The sequence below is a fragment of the Saccostrea cucullata genome, unplaced genomic scaffold, assembly GCF_032062105.1.
Source record: "Saccostrea cucullata isolate Sc308-1 unplaced genomic scaffold, CSIRO_AGI_Scuc_v1 ctg2936, whole genome shotgun sequence".
In the NCBI taxonomy this organism is placed as follows: Eukaryota; Metazoa; Mollusca; class Bivalvia; order Ostreida; family Ostreidae; genus Saccostrea; species Saccostrea cuccullata.
The window spans coordinates 117,507-137,446 of NW_026919774.1; the positions used below are offsets into that span (position 1 = coordinate 117,507).

Below are 19,940 nucleotides of genomic sequence, written 5' to 3' on the forward strand. Positions count from 1 at the left end.
ATAGCATAAAATGTAACTTAACGATTAAAACAATACATACTACATGTATATGGAAATTTTATGTGGTCACGGAATAAGATGAAAGCCAAAAAGAAATTGTGATTTATTTTCGGGCCTTTGGTGTTTTAGTCAAACCCGACCTAATTTCACATTATGACATACGATCAGGAACTACACTGGCCTATTTCTACTGTTTTAAGGTATACTGTAAACGTGGAAATTTTGACGATGTGCTAATTTTGACTATTTTGACAATTTTTCTTTTCTCATCAAAATTTACACTCGTCAAACTTCGCATCATATTTATAGCGTCACAACATACAAAGACTATTGTACAACATTACGCTTAATTTTCTCGGCTTTCCCCTATTAAATCTAGATCAAAGTTACTGTTAATTTCTTTGTAATTAGTTATGAAAACATACTGATGTGTAATCACATTTTTAAAAAAACATCAAATCTAAACTAGTTGCTTGTGTAACTTAATTATCATGCCGTGTTTGATCTAGTTTGTCACCTCAGGCAATTGACCACTTATAATGAAAATAAATAACAAGAGGTCAATTTATTTAATCAAATCTTACACACTTAGATAGTTTGTACAATCTTACACACTGTATTTATACTAGTAGTCTGTACAAAAATTAAATTTAAGTGATTCCGACGCTGCCTTTGTGTCCCCGTGAATTCAAAGATACATGACTGTTGATTAAATATTTCGTCAAAATTAACACTCGTCAATTTTCTTAAACAAGAAATCGTCAATTTTTCAACTCGTCAATTTAACCACGTTTACAGTATCATGAAGGTGTAAAAAATGGCATGAAACTTAATAAAAAAAAATAATAAAAGCAACAATTTATCAAGTGAAAACATAGAGGGCCATTTACTTATAATATGTTTCTTGAACTTAGATCTAACATTCATCATCGCGATGTCGATCGTATATTCAAGATTTTGAGTACCACAGTAAACATGGTATACACCCTGTAAATTTTTTTAAAAAATAATTTTATTTAAGCGTCTTTCTATTAATCATTAATTTATTTTAAAGTAAGATATTTGAAATTGCGACAGTGAATGAAAAGATTAAGCTCTCTCTCTCGCCTCTGAAAGCTAACGAAGTATTTTTTCAACTAGATTGAAAAGGCCTTGGGAAGTTACAAGTATTATTTCAGCAGTTTCTACAATAAGGGAGGTTTTTTATATATTTTTATAAATATCGTGAAATACTGGTATCTGGCTTTCATATCGCGATACATTGTCGTGGTGGATAATACCGCAATATACCGATATACCGGTAATATTGCACAGCCCTAGTGTCCGGTCCATATCTTTCTTATGGATAAACTTGGTAAAAGGTTCTCATTTCACACAAAGATTGCCCATGACCCAAGGGTGTGTTATGACCTTGACCCAAGGTCATTTGGGAAGTTCAAGGTCACTGGAAGAAAAATTTTGTAATTTGTGTCCGGTCCATATCTTTCTTATGGATAAATTTACTTCATAAAAATCCAGCGGGGGGTATTTTGTCCTGTTTGGACAGTTCTAGTTTATTCAGAAGGAAACTTTCAACTAGGTTGTCTTCCTTTATTTAGTATATTATCTTGAGATATTCAATTTTTATGCCCCCCGATCAAAAGATCGCAGGGGTATAATGTTTTTGTCCTGTCTGTCTGTCTAGTTGTTTGTCTGTGTGTCTCGATCTCTCTCTGTCGTCACCTTTACCTAGCCCATAACAGGGTTCGACGTTCACGCTAATCATCTTGTCATTTCCACCCAGAAATGATTTGGACGACCTGATTTTCAGCCTGTCTCACCCAAATGATGACCTGGGACAAGTCGGGATTATTTAATAACGATGTTTAATATTTTAAGATTGACTTCATAAGCTGGCCGTGAAAACATATTTTTCTGTAACCAAACCAACACATTCAACATGTTCAAATTGCAGCCGCGTAAATTTTCTTTCTGCTAAATCTATGTTCAATCAATCAGCTGATGCAATTTTTAGCTCTACTGGTCAGAGACCAGAAGAGCTTATGCGATAGTAATGCGTCCGGCGTCCGTCCGTCTGTCTGTCTGTCTGTCTGTCTGTCTGTCTGTCTGTCCGTCTGTCTGTAAACAATTTTTCAAAACGCTACTCCTCCTACAATTTTAGTCTGATTTCAATATTACTTGGCACACAAGTAGACTACACTAAGATACAAAGAATAGTGCATTGGTTTTTGATTTCGATGAACGGTGTTGCCATGGTTACTAAAAATAGAATTTTATGTGAAATTCCTTTAAAACGCTACTCCTTCTACAGTTTTGGTCTGATTTCAATATAACTTGGCACACAGGTAGACTACACTAAGATACATAGAATAGTGCATTGGTTTTTGATTTTGTTGAACGGTGTTGCCATGGTTACTAAAAATAGAATTCTCTGTGAAATTCCTTTAAAACGCTACTCCTTCTACAGTTTTGGTCTGATTTCAATATAACTTGGCACACAGGTAGACTGCACTAAGATACATAGTATAGTGCATCAGTTTTTGATTTCGATGAACAGTGTTGCCATGGTTACTAAAAATAGAATTTTCTATAAAATTCTTTTAAAACGCTACTCCTTCTACAGTTTTGGTCTGATTTCAATATAACTTGGCACACAGGTAGCATCGGTTTTGATTTTCGGTGAACAGTGTTGCCATGGTTACTAAAAATAGAATTCTCTGTGAAATTCCTTTAAAACGCTACTCCTTCTACAGTTTTGTTCTGATTTCAATATATTTTGGCACACAGGTAAACTATACTAAGATACATAGATTTTTTTTATCGGTTTTTGATTTCGATGAACAGTGTTGCCATGGTTACTAAAAATAGAATTTTCGATGAAATTCCTTTAAAACGCTACTTCTTCTACAGTTTTGGTCTGATTTCAATATAACTTGGCACACAGGTAGACTACACTAAGATACGTAGAATAGTGCATCAGTTTTTGATTTCGGTGATCGGTGTTGCCATGGTTACTAAAAATAGAATTCTCTGTGAAATTCCTTTAAAATGTTACTCCTTCTACAGTTTTGGTCTGATTTCATTATAACTTGGCACACAAGTAGACTACACTAAGATACATAGAATAGTGCATCGGTTTTTGATTTCGATGAATGGTGTTGCCATGGTTACTAAAAATAGAATTTTCTATGAAATTCCTTTAAAACGCTACTCCTTCTACAGTTTTGGTCTGATTTCAATATAACTTGGCACACAAGTAGACTACACTAAGATACATAGATTAGTGCATCGGTTTTTGATTTCAATGAACGGTGTTGCCATGGTTACTAAAAATAGAATTCTCTGTGAAATTCCTTTAAAACACTACTCCTTCTACAGTTTTGGTCTGATTTCAATATAACTTGGCACACAAGTAGACTACACTAAGATACATAGAATAGTGCATCGGTTTATGATTTCGGTGAACGGTGTTGCCATGGTTACTAAAAATAGAATTCTCTGTGAAATTCCTTTAAAACGCTACTCCTTCTACAGTTTTGGTCTGATTTCAATATAACTTGGCACACAAGTAGACTACACTAAGATCATAAGATACATAGAATAGTGCATCGGTTTTTAATTTCGATGAACGTTGTTACCATGGTTACTAAAAATAGAAATCTGTGAAATTCCTATAAAACGCTACTCCTTCTACAGTTTTAGTTTGATTTCAAAATAAGTTGGCACACAAGTAGACTACACAAAGATACATAAAATAGTGCAATGGTTTTTGATAAGTACAAACCAGTAGAGCTACAGTCTCGACAGAGACTTCTGGTTACCAAAGTCTTTAATAAAATTTTATTTGAGATATAAAATATGTCAACTTTGTCAACAATCACCTTAAATATAAAGAGAAATAATCATCTTTTATTTCCCTATACAACTTTCTTGAGTCTCAATTTTTAATTATATGTTACTTTAGTTGGATCCCTTCTTTAAGCAAAGTTTGGCAAAATTTTCATGAAAAAAAAGACCAAATAACTTTTACAAATAGACAGTACATGTAACATCTACAGACATATATCTGATTCAGTGATTGCCTCCATTTCTTGTAACTCACCACTAATATCTGCAGTTATGAAGTAAATTGATCCCCAGGATACTGATTCTCGTATTCTGTTATTTTCTCCAAAGGTTGACAAATAATGACCATCCTAATTATCCTCCACTCAACCAATTCACATTTCTAACTTCACGCATGTTTCAAGTTTGTGCCTTTTCAAAAGTGTAATGCAGAGCTATATTTAGAAATAGTTTAAAATTTCTTAGATTTTTGTTTTAAAAAAAATAAACATATCTGAATAATTTTTCACTGAAATTAAAATTTTTAAAATTAATTAATATAAGTTTAATCAATTAATGAATTTGTTTTTTTTTTTACAACATCAATTACACAATCATGTAGATCTAGCTTCTTGGTTTTGTATTATCATACCAAGTATGACGGCCGCCATAACCAGAGGACAACAAATATCTCTTGGTACTAACTCGCCCCTCAAACTAAGTATTCTGAGCTATGAAGACATATGTACAGAAGAAAAGACTACAAAATACGAATGTGGATCATGTCATAGATACATCACAACCATGTAGTTTGTGCTGTATCATTTACACATGATGCACAGAAAAATGTGACTTTTTTTAGCTGCATCAAAATATAAAGCGTTTCAACCCAAGAATAAATTTAATGCTTGATTGCAAATTAATTTGCTCAGTTAAGTTTTTCCATCCATTGGATCCATCCCTCACTTCCAGCGACCAAAAGTCCTCCAACTTTTTATCAGCGATCTTCAGACATGTTTCTTGTGTCTTTTCAGCATTGATTATCAATTTGCACAAATAAAAATATTCCCAGACAACAATCTTTTCAATAGTACTGATCACAGGTAGCTATTCAAAATATTTTCTTCGAAATAGAATCCTTCGCCTGATGAATTCGATTGGCATTACCGCCAATCAAGCCAATTTTAACCTTGCGTCATTTTTCAAAATCTACGACGTACGGTTAGTGTAATAATTAATATTTATAACTATTGTCTTCTGAGAAGGCTTTCGGCCTTCACAGGATTTGATCACGTGACCGACCCACTTTAATTCCCATTGAACATGTTGAAGATTTTAAACTTGTTATTTATTTCTTAATTATTGCTATTGAAAAGTTCAAGGTCAAACTGCTACTATTCCTTTGTTATAAGTACAAACCAGTAGAGCTACATTCTCTTCAGAGACTTCTGGTTATTCTTCTAAGAGCTGTAATATACGACTGATCAATTTCTTTGAGAAATGAATTAGGTTTTACTTCAAACTAAACACAATATATTTAGATAAAATAGAAACAGCTTATATCGTATTAACTCTGTATTTGTATATATTCACAATAAGTTATTAATCTGTTGCCCTCTTTTAATTGTGACATTTAATAATTGTGTTCAGTTTGGACTAAGGAAACAAACTTCTTTTTTTCCAGGCCATGAGGAGGTATGGCATGGCCACATTGATATTATATTTTCATCATATAACCTTGAAGAAGATCAGTGCATTGCAAACTGTGAGAAGGATCTAGTTGTTGCAGATTGTAGTACCAGTACATTTACCCCTTTGAAAAAAAAGGAAAGAAGATGGTATGTTGGATTTTACTGTCATTTGTTTTTAATTAATATTCATGTCTGTTTGTCTGTCTATTAGCTTTTTCATATCCTCTAATACTACCTGCCACCTTATCAAGTTATCTAAGTTCAACAGTACTATTAATTTTAAGAGGTAGTCAGATAGTATCCACATTTTACCATTTCGGAAAAAAGTTCTTACCATAAATAAAGAAGAATAGGATTAGAGAAAGAGAGAGACAATTCATCTCTTGGGATTAAGGAGGCTGAGTCTAATTCAAGTGCACATAAATGCAACAGTGCAGTGCACTTTCCCAAATACCGTATTTGGCCGAGTATAATACGCATTGATGTAAAATATGACCCCCTTTTTGAGTCTGAAACTGGGGAAAAAACGCAGTTAGGATGTATTATACGCAACATAAAAATTTACCAAGTGATGTTCTGAACTTTGCAAATTGCGGTAGTTTGTTACGAAAATCGGCGCGAGAATTAAGTGTCAAAAATTTATTGAACACACCTATTTTAAAATACACACTTTACAACTTTCTCTTAATCCTGACATTCCATATCGCGGCAATCTGGAGAAAATTATTTATTCATTTATTTCAACAAAGCACAAGATAATTTTGCATAAAAGTATTAACAGAATTTTTTTCAGCATAATTATGGTGATTTTGAAATTATGTGTCGCCATATTCTTAGATGAAATAATTTTATTTCAACAAAGCATGAAGTATTGTTGAAAGTTTTAACAGTTGTCATATTTACTTTTGGTTCTAGGTAATCATGCTGAAAATTATGTTACAATACTTTAACAGGATACGAAATTGAAACATCAAAGTATTTTTTTTAAAAAGAAGACTACCATTTTCCTTCTAAATCTTCGCGGATATATCTTGTTTTCTAAAGAGCACGATTAAATGATAACACTAAAGTTTTAGCATAATTCATATTTCATTTGTTAACTCTAAATCATTTTAATAAAGAGGCCGATAAGTATAAGATAAGGCAAAATAACATTTAACAAGTGTTTAATTGTTTAATGTGTCGTAATCAACACATGCTCACACATACAATAGGTCATAAACCAACCCCCAATTTTTAACAAAGAAATTAATCAAAGCAATTAACATGACAGTAAATAATCAGTGCTCTAACAGTAAAAACATTGCTTTAGAGTCGGTAGACAATTAATTGCCCGGAGGAGTGTTGATAGGTAATTATTATTTGACCAGTGCACGTGTGTTACAACATTGGCTTCCTTTCATTTGGACGTATGGAGGGGTGTTTATGTTGCAGCAGATTTTCATTGAGTTACAGTCCCTGAAACGTTCTACTTTCCCACCTGAACGGTGAAGGAACGCTGAACGAACGGTGAACAAACACAAAGCGAATGGTGAGTGAACGATGTGCGAATGCTGAACGCAACTTGGTGAATGATATGTGAACGGTGATCGGTGAGTGAACGCAGAACGCGAACGGAGCGCAAATGCGAGCGCAAAGTGAACGGTGAACGAACGGTGAACGCAAGATGAACGATTTATTCGGAATGCCTCTGATCTTTTCCTTGCATTGAAATTATTCTATTATTCTATAATTCTAATTTCAGGTGCTTTAAAATAAAAATTAACAATAGATTAATTAAAAAAAAATGAAAAAAATAAATAATAAAAACATTTTTTTCTGTACAGATATATACCTATGTTTTATTTTATAACACGATTTTAATTGCCGTAAAACATGTGTATTTGTTACCGAACGTGTGTAGTTTGAATATGAAAATAAATTAATTAATCTATTTATATATTAAAGATGCTTATTCTTTTAACTAATAAAATAATGTGGACTTCAGAAGATAAAACTACTACTTATAGAATGAATTAATTACATTGTACGCGGTACATACATGAACGAACTAATTATCGCTTGTATACAAACAATATAGTAAGTCGTACAGTATTATGTTCTCGTCAAATAGTGTGCCCTATTGTGATAAACCGTACAGTTTAGATGTTTAACCTTTTTTTTTTCTCTGATGTTCATTCTTGTTTACTGGTTTTTGTGGTCAAGATACTTTGAAAATTTTTAAATACACCAAAACGATTTTTTTTTTTTTTTTTTTTTTATACAAATAAGCATTTCTTAAAAGCTTCACATAAATATTTCGTCGGCGAATGTACATGCACACGACATAATTTTCGGGAATTTGTTTATCAGTATTTAGCTCTGGAGCTTAATTTTTAAAATTTCTGCAAATGAAAAATTGATAAATAATTGGTAAAATCATTTTTAGAGATTTTGCAAGCATTGAATCAATGGAAACATGGATATAACTTGTAATTTAAGTCATTTCATGCTGCGTTTTTTTCCAATCGTATTCCACTTTCTGCATATTATGAAATCCAATTCAATCAAATTTTACGGTCTATCTACTACTATCTTCTGATAGAACAAAAAAATCTGTTTTCTTATGTCAGAGAATTATTAAATAATTATTTATAATCTAAAATAATAAAATAAGTCTTACATGTATTTAGTTCCAGAAAAAGTCAATGAATAATATTGATAATTCTTTGAAATCTTAAATCAGTATTGCATGTAAGCCGTATTTCGTTTTGAAAATACTACTGTTGGCACAAATTTATTCTAAAATAATATTGTTTAATGACTGTTTGATGTTGGTTTTAAAACTGATTTTCTTGAGTTACAATACATATTTGATATTAAGTAAAATGTACTGAAAATACTAAGAATTTTATATTGGGAGAAAAGGCACCAGGGGTGGGGGGGGGGGGGGCTTAATTATACTGAATGGCAAACATATATTTTGGTATGGTGGAGGAAGGAATTTTCCATCTCTAATAAAAGATTATTTTAAAAAGTTGGCGTTTTCTTAAATTTAAAACCACACTATCAAAATAGCTGTAAAAATATTTATTCAACTGACTATTTGCAGTACTGTTCATAATTCTAAGACCTACGAGTAGTTTGAAACATGTGTTACTGTAGGAATAATTTTTTGTGTATTCATTTCTTGTAAAAGACTTGCATTAATTATTATACATCCATTGGTGATTTGTCGTCTTTAACATTACAACAAATTCTTGCCGTGTGTAAAGCATTTGTACATTGCCTTTTTTTTTTAATTTAATATCTTAGCATCGTTCTGCATACATGTAGAGTAGGTACTTAATGTATTATTTTCCAGGGAAATTTCATGAATAAAGTAACAGCTGAGTTATGACAATAAAAATTTAAATACCATAGATAATTTTTGCAATGAAATAATTATTCTTCAGACACGATATCTAAGTTATTTAATTAATAAATGTGTGAATCCTTACCATCAAAAAGATAAGTCCTTTCACTTCGGAGTTCCAAATGACAATAAAGACTGAATGATAAGTGAATGGTGAACGCAAGGTGAACACAAAGTAAACGGAACGAAGAGCGAACGGTGAATGTTTTGTGAACGGTGAACGCGAGCGCACGGTGAACGGTGAACGCAATACTGTGAACGGAGAGCGAACAGTGAACGCACGCTGAACGAACGGCGAGCGAACGGGAAAATGGGAAAGTAGAACGTTACAGGGACTGTATTTAAAACCTAAAATAATTTTTTATTTTTAATTATTGTATTTCATTAAAAAATGCCTTATTACTTTGTCTGGCAGATAAGGTGCATGTGCACTATCATTACAGAAGCACGTGGCATAGCCATGAGTGAATGTCTAAAAATAAAATTGGCAATGGCGGCCTTCTCGGAGACAATCAACATGCAGCTCAAATTACTTTAAACTTGCTTTTTTATGTTATTATGGTATCAAAAGCTTATGAAAGTGACATTTTTAACAAGCATACCTTCCAACAATAACTTTCCGAAGTTTAAAATATGGTGATAAACAAAAGAAATTGCATATGTCTCTAGGTAATACTACGGTATGTACATATGATAGCTGTGTTTTACCTGAATGAAAAACTTATCAAAATCCCATTGTGATGTAAAATACGCATCCCTTTCTCACAGAAATTTATTTTAGGAAAAAAGTGTGTATTATATTCCCCGAAATACGGTTTTGTAATTTTAAATTAAAATAACATTATCTGTAACACCTACTGGTCCGAAGATGTGAGTTAATGACAACAATTTGGAAATGAACCCACTGAATTAACTCTTACGATGTCATGTTTTCCAATTTTGTAAGCAATACATGACGCTGAAGAATGACATATGACTCGCTTATATGTTTGTAGACATTCATGGATATAAAATACTAAAACTGATGACAACAAAAGAAACATACTAGCAATCTTATAAATTCAGTGAAACTTCTCCAAACCGTCCCTCCTGGAAGCCAGTTCCCCTAATCTCTATTGAGTTTCTGCTGGGCTAGATATTTGGACTGACACCCGCAGAATTTCTAGACAGCCACTCATAATTCATGTAACTATGGAAATCAAGCCCCAAATTCGGCTGACAAGCAACCTAGGCCACGCTGTCGTTCTTTTCAGTTAAGTCATTTGGTTGTTTATTTGACTCTCTGTCACTATTATTCCTACATTGCTTACCATTTAGGCATGTAAATCCCAACATAAAAAATATTCACTGAATTCTCCATTCGAAATATGGCTCCCGTGATGAAATTGTTTACCTCCTCGCTGAAAAGAGTTCCTATAGTCTGTTTTCTTATATGTGATTTTCAATAGCCATAATAGACATAAGTTCATTTAGTTAAACATCGGCTGAATTTATAAGTCCTGGCAAAATTCTTAACATTTCTTTACACATAAACTCTCATAAAACAGGCCATCCTTGAACACCGGCCACTTTTCCAAGAACAAAAGTTACGAAACAGAAAAATTTTCCCTCACCATGCTGGCCACTATTTAGCTTTTCTGATCACATTTTGTCCGGAGTCCTTCTGTCTGTCTGTAAACTGTTCATATTTTCGACTTCTTCTCAAGAACTGCTGGACCAATTTCAACCAAACTTGCCACAAAGTATCCTTGGGTGAAGGGGATTCAAATTTGTTCAAATGAAGGGCCACACCCTAATTCAAGGGGAGATAATTGGGAATTAATGAAAATTTGGTGGCATATTTTAAAAATCTTCTTCTCAAGAACCACTGTGCCAGTAAGATGAAACTTATGGGTAAACATCCTCAGGTAGTGTAGATTCAAGTTTTACATAGAAATATATAGGAAAATTCTTTAAAAATCTTCTTCTCAAGAATGACAAAGCCATAACTCATCATATTTAGATGGAAGCATGCTCAGGTAGTGTAGATTCAAATTTGTTCAAATCTTAACCCCTGGGACAGGGCGGAGCCTAAATGGCCGACCAAACTTTTACATAGAAATATATAGGAAAATTTTTTAAAAATCTTCTTCTCAAGAATGACAAAGCCATAGTTCATCATATTTAGATGGAAGCATGCTCAGGTAGTGTAGATTCAAATTACGCAAGTGAGTTAAGGCTACATATGGAGGTTTCTATGCAAAATATCTAATTAAATTCCATAATTGCTCTACCTTAGGCGCAGAAAATGTTAAGACTTGTTTTCTTATACATTCTTGGTACTCACGACATGCGATAGGAAGTACATATTATGACGTCATGTTATGACGTCATCGACCTCTACTAAAGAAGTTTATAAGAAACATCAACAAAATCGCTTCGGCGCAAGGGCATACCTTACTTTGTTTTACAGAAACTAGGTATAAAAAGACGCACAATATTCCAAGGATTTCAGATATTGCTGCACAAATGTCGGCACTGCAATTGCTTAGTTACTGTTTGTGCAGTTTTAAGTTTAAACAGAGTAAAAATTCACAGTCCAGTGTAAGTTTCCTAAAATTTTTATCGATTGAGTAAGTGCATAGGATTTGTGCAGCAATTTTATTAATTTTAAGAATATTCTCTGTCATATTATACATTATTTATTTTAAATTAGATAGGATATGCCCTTGCGCCGACGTGATTTTGTTGATGTGTTTGATTACCTTGAATGGGAGAGAACAATGACGTCATTATATGATGTCATAATGTGCACTTGCATTAAAAGACTGTGGGCACTACGTATGTATAAGAAAATTAATTTGAACTCTCTTTGTACATAAAATACACAGCTTATGAATTTTTATTAGCTAATTTGCATAGAAACATCCACCTTTAGCCTTAACTCACATGCGTAGTTCAAATCTTAACCCCCCGGGCAGGGCGGAGCCAAAATGGCCGACCAAACTTTTACATAGAAATATATAGGAAAATTCTTTAAAAATCTTCTTCTCAAGAATGACAAAGCCATAGTTCATCATATTTAGATGGAAGCATGCTCAGGTAGTGTTGATTCAAATTTGTTCAAATCATGACCACCGGGGTAGGGCGGGGCCAAAATGGCCGACCAAAGTTTTACATAGAAATATATAGGAAAATTCTTTAAAAATCTACTTCTTAAGAATGACAAAGCCATAGTTCATCATATTTATATGGAAGCATGCTCAGGTAGTGTAGATTAAAATTTGTTCAAATCATGACCCCCCTGGGTAGGACGGGGCCAAAATGTCTGACCAAAGTGGAAAATTCTTTAAAACTTCTTCTTCTATAGCCATATTTATCAAATTTATATGGAAGCATGCTCAAGTAGTGTTGATTCAAATTTGTTCAAATCATGACCCCCAGGGGTAGGGTGGGGCCAAAATGGCCGACCAGAGTTTTTTTTAAAGATATATATAGGAAAATTCTTTAAAAATCATTTTCTAAAAAAATAGCAAATCAATGATTGGTCATGGGACCACTTTTGGATTTAAACTTTACAATACAAAGCCATTTTCTACTTTTCCCTACCCTTAGTGCTCAGGTGAGTGATGTGGCCCCCGGGCCTCTTGTTGATTGTTAGGAATAGAACTGTCATTGGCCAGTGAGGGGTAGTAATGACCAGCTGGAGGTGTGAAAAATACCCACCAGAAGTCAGAGGTGTGAAAAACTGGAATGGCCTCATAATGTTTTAAGCTCAGCTGAGCCTTCCGAAGGCTCAAGTGAGCTTTTTGTCCCCCACTTGAAAATCAGGGGATATTAATTTGGGTTTGTCCGTCTGTCCATCCATCTTTCTTTCTGTCTGTAACGCTTTCGTTTCTACATGATATCTTGAGAACCCTTTAAGCTTTTGCAATGAAATTTAGCATAGCAGCTCCCTATGGACTAAAGAAGAACCCTATTGATTTTGAGGTCAAGGGTCAAAGTTCAAGGTCATCAATAAGCAAATTCTGCCTGTTATAACACTTTTGTTTCCACTTGATATCTCTAGAACCATTTGAGCTATTGCAATGAAATTTTACATATGAACTCCCTGTGGCGTAATGAAGACCCCAATGGTTTTGAGGTCTAAAGGTCAAAGTTCAAGGTAGTAAATTAATACATTCTGTCTGTGTATAACACTATCATTTCCGGGCGATATTTCAAGAAGATTTTGAGCTTATGCAATGTAATTTTGTACCAAAACTCCCTAGGACATCTCTCACCCCTCTTAAAGCGCCCCGCCCCGTTTGTTTTATTAGTATTTATAGTAGTACATGTCGCTATTTTTAGCACAGGGGCATGAGGAGAAATATTGTGTATAAAACAGGTTCTCGGCAGACTTAATGTTCTTATGACATCTATTAGAACTGTTTAATAAAGGCTAAAAAAATCAAACACCAGGGATTGTGTAAAATTTTGACAATACCGAACATGAATATATACATGTTTACATGTGACTTCAATTCTGCATATACAGGGTGTCCCAAAACATATGTTACACTTTTAATCATATACAACTTTATCAAACCAAAAGCATTCACAAAGATATTTTGTCAACATGAAGTGTATTAGTATACATTTTATCTCACTTCTTTAAGATCAATTTTTGCTATTGAAGTTTTAGAAGTATGTACTCTGAGACATGTTGTATGAAAATTCACCTGCAAAGATATATCTTTTATGGGTGTTTTAGTTAGTTTATGACTTACCGAAGGTATTAAAATGAAAAAATTATTAGTTTGACAGAAAATTTTGAAAGTACGGACCTACCTTAATAAAGGCTAAAAAAAATCAAACACCATGGATTGTGTAAAATTTTACATGTTTATCTGACAAACTTTGGAGAAATTCAATTAAGAATTAAGGTAATTATGATGTCCTTATGATGATATCATATTTTTTAATGTGAACAGCTGGAATAATTTGGAAAACTTTACTATGGGTCTAAATCTTCCACTTTAGTCATTAGAACCATGGGAAAACAACATCCTGTAATGAAATTACTCAACAGAATACTCATTTACAAATTTGTGAAAGAGTTTGAAGTTAAATGCACCATAAATGACACATGACTTAAGACCAAGGAAGCCCGTACCATAGAGAACATTAATCTAATTGATAAACTTATTGCTGAAACTTAAAAAAAAAACCTCAGACGGGTTCTGTATTTACAATATAGCACCTTTCATAAATTTAGTGTCCATAAAATACTCGAATTTTATTAAAATTGATTCCTAACAAGATAAGTATAATCATGATAATGCAGCATTTGAAAGAGACAGATATTAGAAGTCATTTTGGGTTTGCCCATTGGATTTTAATTAGACTCGACCCTGAAAAATTAACAGAATTATGGTTTTCTGATAAAGCCTTTGTTCCTTTTTAACAGTGTTTTTAAAGAAAATCTTAAACTCTGTTGTTTGGTGAAATCCAGTTTTAATGTGGAAAACCATTCAAACTGTTAGAATGTTACATTTAAATTGTGTTCAAACAGTGTAAATTTAATAGGACCTCATTTAGAAGATGTTGTCAAATGACATGTTATTCTTAAGGCCAGCATTTTTTTATTTTTAGGTTTACAAACCCGCCGCTCAGGTTTTTGAATTTTCAGAAAAAAAATAAAATTGAGAAAAACAGAATTTTTTCTTTCCGATGTCAAATTTGAGTCGGGATCGAGATTTCAAATTTACGAACTCGTACTTCCGGTTTTAAATGAACATGGCGGATAATGAAGGGAGATTGTGTCAAGTCCATAGCAGCACTAAAGCTTGGTTAATGTAAATATTTATCGATAGGAGTGCCATTCAAAACGTTTCACCCGTTCAGAGAACAATAAAATGCTGACGACTTTGTTGCAAAGTGACATGTTGGTGAAATAATTATGTATCCGTATTCAAAAGTAACTGTTTTTAATTGTAAATTATTTTCCTCCCACAGGTTTAAAACTGCTCATGGTAGCTATTGTCAGAGACATTGTTTAGGTTTCTGTCATAACTTACAGTCTTAGCATCATTCTTTAGAAAAGGGTCGCTTATGCATCAGATGTAATGAATAAATCTATGGGAGAAGTTAAGTCCATTTGAGGAAGAAATAATTAAACAATAGCCTAAAGAAATAAAATATTTCAACTATTTAAAAAAAAAGAATATACAAATATATACAGGCATGTAGTATCATTTATGGCAGCCAGAAAAATTATTTTACACTTAATTGAAAAAAAATTCCACCCTACTCCTCAATACTCCTTGGGAATACTCCCTGTCTGTTTCATGAAAGGAATTATTACTTTTATAGGTCTTGAGTATATTAATATTTTAGAATAATTTCTACCTAACACACATTAAAAACAAAAATGAAGATATATTAAAAGAGATTTAAAAAATTGATTTTTTTTTAAAAAATCTGTATTTTGTTGAACATCAAAAGGTTTATATCACTGCCCCCAACTGGTAGATAATGAAATAAACAATTAAAGGTTGTATTTTCTCCTTTATAACCCTTATGCATCCAGTGGCAAGAAGCCTGTTAGGAGAGCATAAAAAAAGAAGCAAAAATTAATGTAGAAAAGTCGATAATGTATCCAAAATATAATTTTTTTTTTTTATTTCCTCCTCCTACAGGACTTTTTCATTCTGATGTTCGTAAACCTAAAAATAAAAAAATGCTGGCCTAACAAAAAATAATGATTACAAATAAGGAAACTGTGTGTAAACCTATAGGGTTTAGCACAGACATATTGTTTGAACATTTTAAACTTAGACATAATATCATAATCATTTTTAGTTATTAGCAGTGAAAGTAAAATGATATAAAATTTTATTAAATCAGAATGTCACTGAATGTGTATTATTGGTGACGCAAATTCGGTGACTTTATCATTGGAAAAAGGACTTAAATTTTGTAAACAATTAGTATCTTGTCAGAACAAATTGGATTTTGTTGTTGTTCCAATGCACTATAATTTGGTAGATCATTTTGTAATGAAATTGATTCGAATAGACCAATCAAGCCCATCGATAGTAAGTAATAAAAGAGCAAGAGCCATCTTATGCATAAAATGGCCCTGTACTTATATCAATTAATTAACTATCACCCTCTTTCCATTTTCATATATCAAAATAAAGTAGGTGCTTTCATGTTCTATAATGAAATTTCGTTTTTAGAATCCAAATATTTGAAAAAAGGCTTTGAGAAATTGCAATGTTCTTGAAATTTGCAGAAAATATGCGTATTTGATTACCTTCAGCAAAGAATTAAAATATGAGCACAGCCCACGATCCAAAAAATAAAACATGTTTTACGATCTTCAGAAATAGGCGTTTCATTATGTATTGGCATATTTTGGATCAGAGGTTGTGCTCTATATAAAATATTGAAAAAATGCTTTAACTTTAGGTCATTTTCAAAGGAATTTACAGGATATGAGGAAAATGACGCATTTTATGACGTCATAATGCAGTGACTAGATGTGAAATTAAGTCACAATTAATAGATACGTGGTCACCAACAGTCCAAGTGATAAATACTGCATATGCATTTTAAACTTAGCGGTTTTGAATTTTCAGAAATTCTCAGGGCCAAATAAGGCCCAAAGTGGCTCTACCTCTTTGAACGGAAATACAATGGTATTATTTAGAACATTAGTAACATGTATTTACCTGTATTTGAGGGTGGTGCCATGTTGGGGTTCATAGGTCAACGGACAGACCTCAGTGATTCATTTTGCCCTGCGTATTGCGTAATTTACGCATTAAATTCAATAAATACCCATTGGCTTTTGTCCAGTGCGTCTCGAATACGCATAAGTGATAACCCGCATAAAATAGAATCAAAGTTTCCAGTTTTTATTTTTATCGTTCATTCTGTTTTTCGGAACAACTGCAACACGTTTTAGCATACTTCATATTTCATTTGTCTTCTATAAATCATTTAAACAAAAGGCTTAAAATATAAGATACGGTAAAATTACATTTAACAAGAGTTTAATTGTTTGATATGTCGTAATTAACACGCGCTTAGCAGCTGACACAGTATACGAAAGCTGGTCATACACCGTCCCGATTTTTAACAAAGAAAATATTAATAATCAAAGCAAATTATAAGGACAGTAAAAAATCAGTGCTCAAACTGTAAAAACATTGCTTTGGAGTTGGTAGACAATTAATTGCCTGGAGGTTTGTTGGGAGATAATTATCAAGTGACCAGCGCACGTGTTTAAAACATTGGCTTCCTTTCATTGGTACGTAGAGAGGGTGTTTATGTTGCAGTGAATTTTCACTGAGTTATTTGCAACCTAAAATATTTTTTTAATTTTATTATTGTATTTCATTAAAAAAAAAGACATTGTCATTGCTTTGTCTGATTATTACGGAAGGAGTGAACGTCTAAAAATAACATCGGTAATGGCGGCCTACACGGAGAGTCGGGGAGACAATAAACATGCAGCTCAAATTAATTTTAACTTGCTTTTTCATGTCATTATAGTATCAAAAGGTTATGAAAATGACATTTTTAACAAGCATACTTTCCAACAATAAATTACTAAGTTTATATTAAAATATGCCGATAAACAAAAGAAGATACACATCTCTATAGGTAATACTACGGTATGTACGTATGATAGCCATGTTTCACCTGAAAGAAAAACATATGAAAATCCCATTTTCATGTAAAGTATGTGCTCCTTTCTTACAGAAATTTATTTTAGGAAAAAAGTGCGTATTATATTCCACCAAATACGGTAACTGAAGAAAAAAAAACTTGGCTTGATATCACATTCATAGTTGTTAAAATTCTGACCCATTGATTTTGAGTTCTGACCCATTGCTTTCTGACAGAGGGGTACACTGTACCCATTCATTCAATTTTCAAAATGAATCACTGAGACCTACGGACAAAGCGTAGGTGGTTGTTGATGGTGAATTAGCCAATGAAATGTATTTTTATATCCGGGATCATGGATACCCACTGAGCACAAAATATCCTGTTTTAGTGAGAAAAGAGCATTCCCGGTTTTATTCTCAAATTATTACACCTCTTTGGCATTTATTATTTTGGGAATCATTATTTCAGACTTTTGATAAATTTTGCTATTTGGAGTTCAGTCTTAAAACTCTTTACATTCTGGGATGGATATAGTGAACATTATTGTGCATTGGTCTTTACGAATCACTTTTCAAATTCGAAAACTATTCGATCACGGAAAATTGTAACTTGGATTAATTTAATAAACTTTCGAAATTGACAAAAGAGTTATCATTGGCTTACATGTGACACATGTTTGCTTGACAAAAAATTCATAACAATTTTATTATGTATATTAAATTTCATTCATATAGCTTGAGGCATAAAATTTTTATAACAATATAATAGAATAACATATGTTTTAGGACAACCTGTACTTGACATCATATTCAGCGATTCCGTAGTTTAGTGGTATGTTTCTCGCTTCCCATGTGAGAGTTCAAATCCCGGAAGGACCTTTTTTTAGGTCACCTGTGTAAACTCAGGTGACCTATTGCTATCTGTTTGAACATTTTCAGCCTTCTCTCTGAAACCACTGAACCAATTTCAACCAAGTTTGGCACAAAGCATCTATGGGTGAAGGGGAACAAAAATTGTGAAATTCATGATCCCTGCCCCCCTGGGGCCTTAGGAGTGGGGCCAAAACCACTAAAATTAATGCAGTCTTTAAAAATCGTTTTCTTTACTTCTGGACATCAAGCAGTCAAATTTGTGAATTTCATGGCTCCGTAGTCAGGGGTTCTCAGTGTTTGGGCAGGGCTCTATAATGAATTTATAGTGAAAATACATTAAATCTTTGAAAATCTTATTCTCTGTTCCTGGATATTAAGCAGATGAACTACCTACAGCTTACTCCACTTATATTGAACTCGCTTATTTTTAAATTCCGCTTATTTTGAAATATAAATAAATCCCCAGTTTTTGACTCTTAAATTCTTTGCATTAAAATAACGGTTATATTGAAATATCACTTATAAGGAAGCCACTATTCGGTCCCCACAGGTGATAATGAGTTGTTTTCATAGTGGTTATATTGAAGTACTCCCTTGCCGCTGATGTTACGGTTGGTGACAGAAATTATGCCTGACTGACCAGTAGATTTACAAAGGTGTGAATAATTAAGTTTTCACCTTATGAGTTTTAATACTTCATGCTCTGACAAAATAAAACTATTCACTGCAAGGACCCTTTATCCAGAATTGTGAATTTCAAGGCCCCAGGGTCAGGGGGTACCATAGGAGGGATCTACTTATATACTGAAAATGAATTGTTTGAAAGCTGTTTCTTAGTATTTATCAAACATATTTTCTCAGCAGGGATGCCTTTTTAATCTTGTGCAATGTGTGGACCTTGGGTCAGGAATTTATGTGTGGTAGGAGCACCAATGATTATTGCTGAATATTACTGATTAGTTGAAATGCATTTTTGTTCCCCTATCCTGTCTATGGGTATTAAGTAACCAAACTAAGTAAATGCTAAGTGTATAGTTATGATGAGCAATGGTGCCTCTTTCAAAATTTTGAATGCCACAGCATCTATCTTAAAACATAAACCAAATTCAATCACTGGAAATTTGTTGCATGATGCTCAGGTGACCTCTAAGGCCCATGGGCCTCTTGTTTTTTAGCTCCGGTGTCCGGCGTCCCTCCATGTGTCTGTCTGTCAGTCTGTCTGTCTGTTTTTAGAAAGCAAAATATATGCTATGTCTCAATAATTTTCGAACATCCTTTGTATAATAAAGGTTTAAAACTAATAGGGTTTGAAAATAAATAACAACTGGGAAGCAAATCGGAGTTCAGTTGTTGTTAAACAACCAGAAACCCATGACGCACGGATACTAACATTTCTAAAATTGAAAAAAAAAATATTTTCCCTACCTACCGACCAAAACATTATAAGACTGAGTTGGCAATGCCAAACCAACAATATTTAATTGTGGCCTTCCTGATTAAAGCTGAACACTACTC

At 33.1% G+C, this 19,940-nt stretch overlaps 1 protein-coding gene across 1 annotated transcript in view; it reads left to right on the forward strand.

Annotated features, from left to right (window-relative positions):
* Nucleotides 1-19,940, forward strand: part of LOC134237870 (uncharacterized) — a 42,291-nt gene that overhangs the window by 20,144 nt on the left and 2,207 nt on the right. The window contains exon 3 of the mRNA XM_062720024.1: nt 5,510-5,667. Coding sequence (XP_062576008.1) covers nt 5,510-5,667 — 158 coding nt within the window. The remainder of the gene's footprint in view (nt 1-5,509; nt 5,668-19,940) is intronic.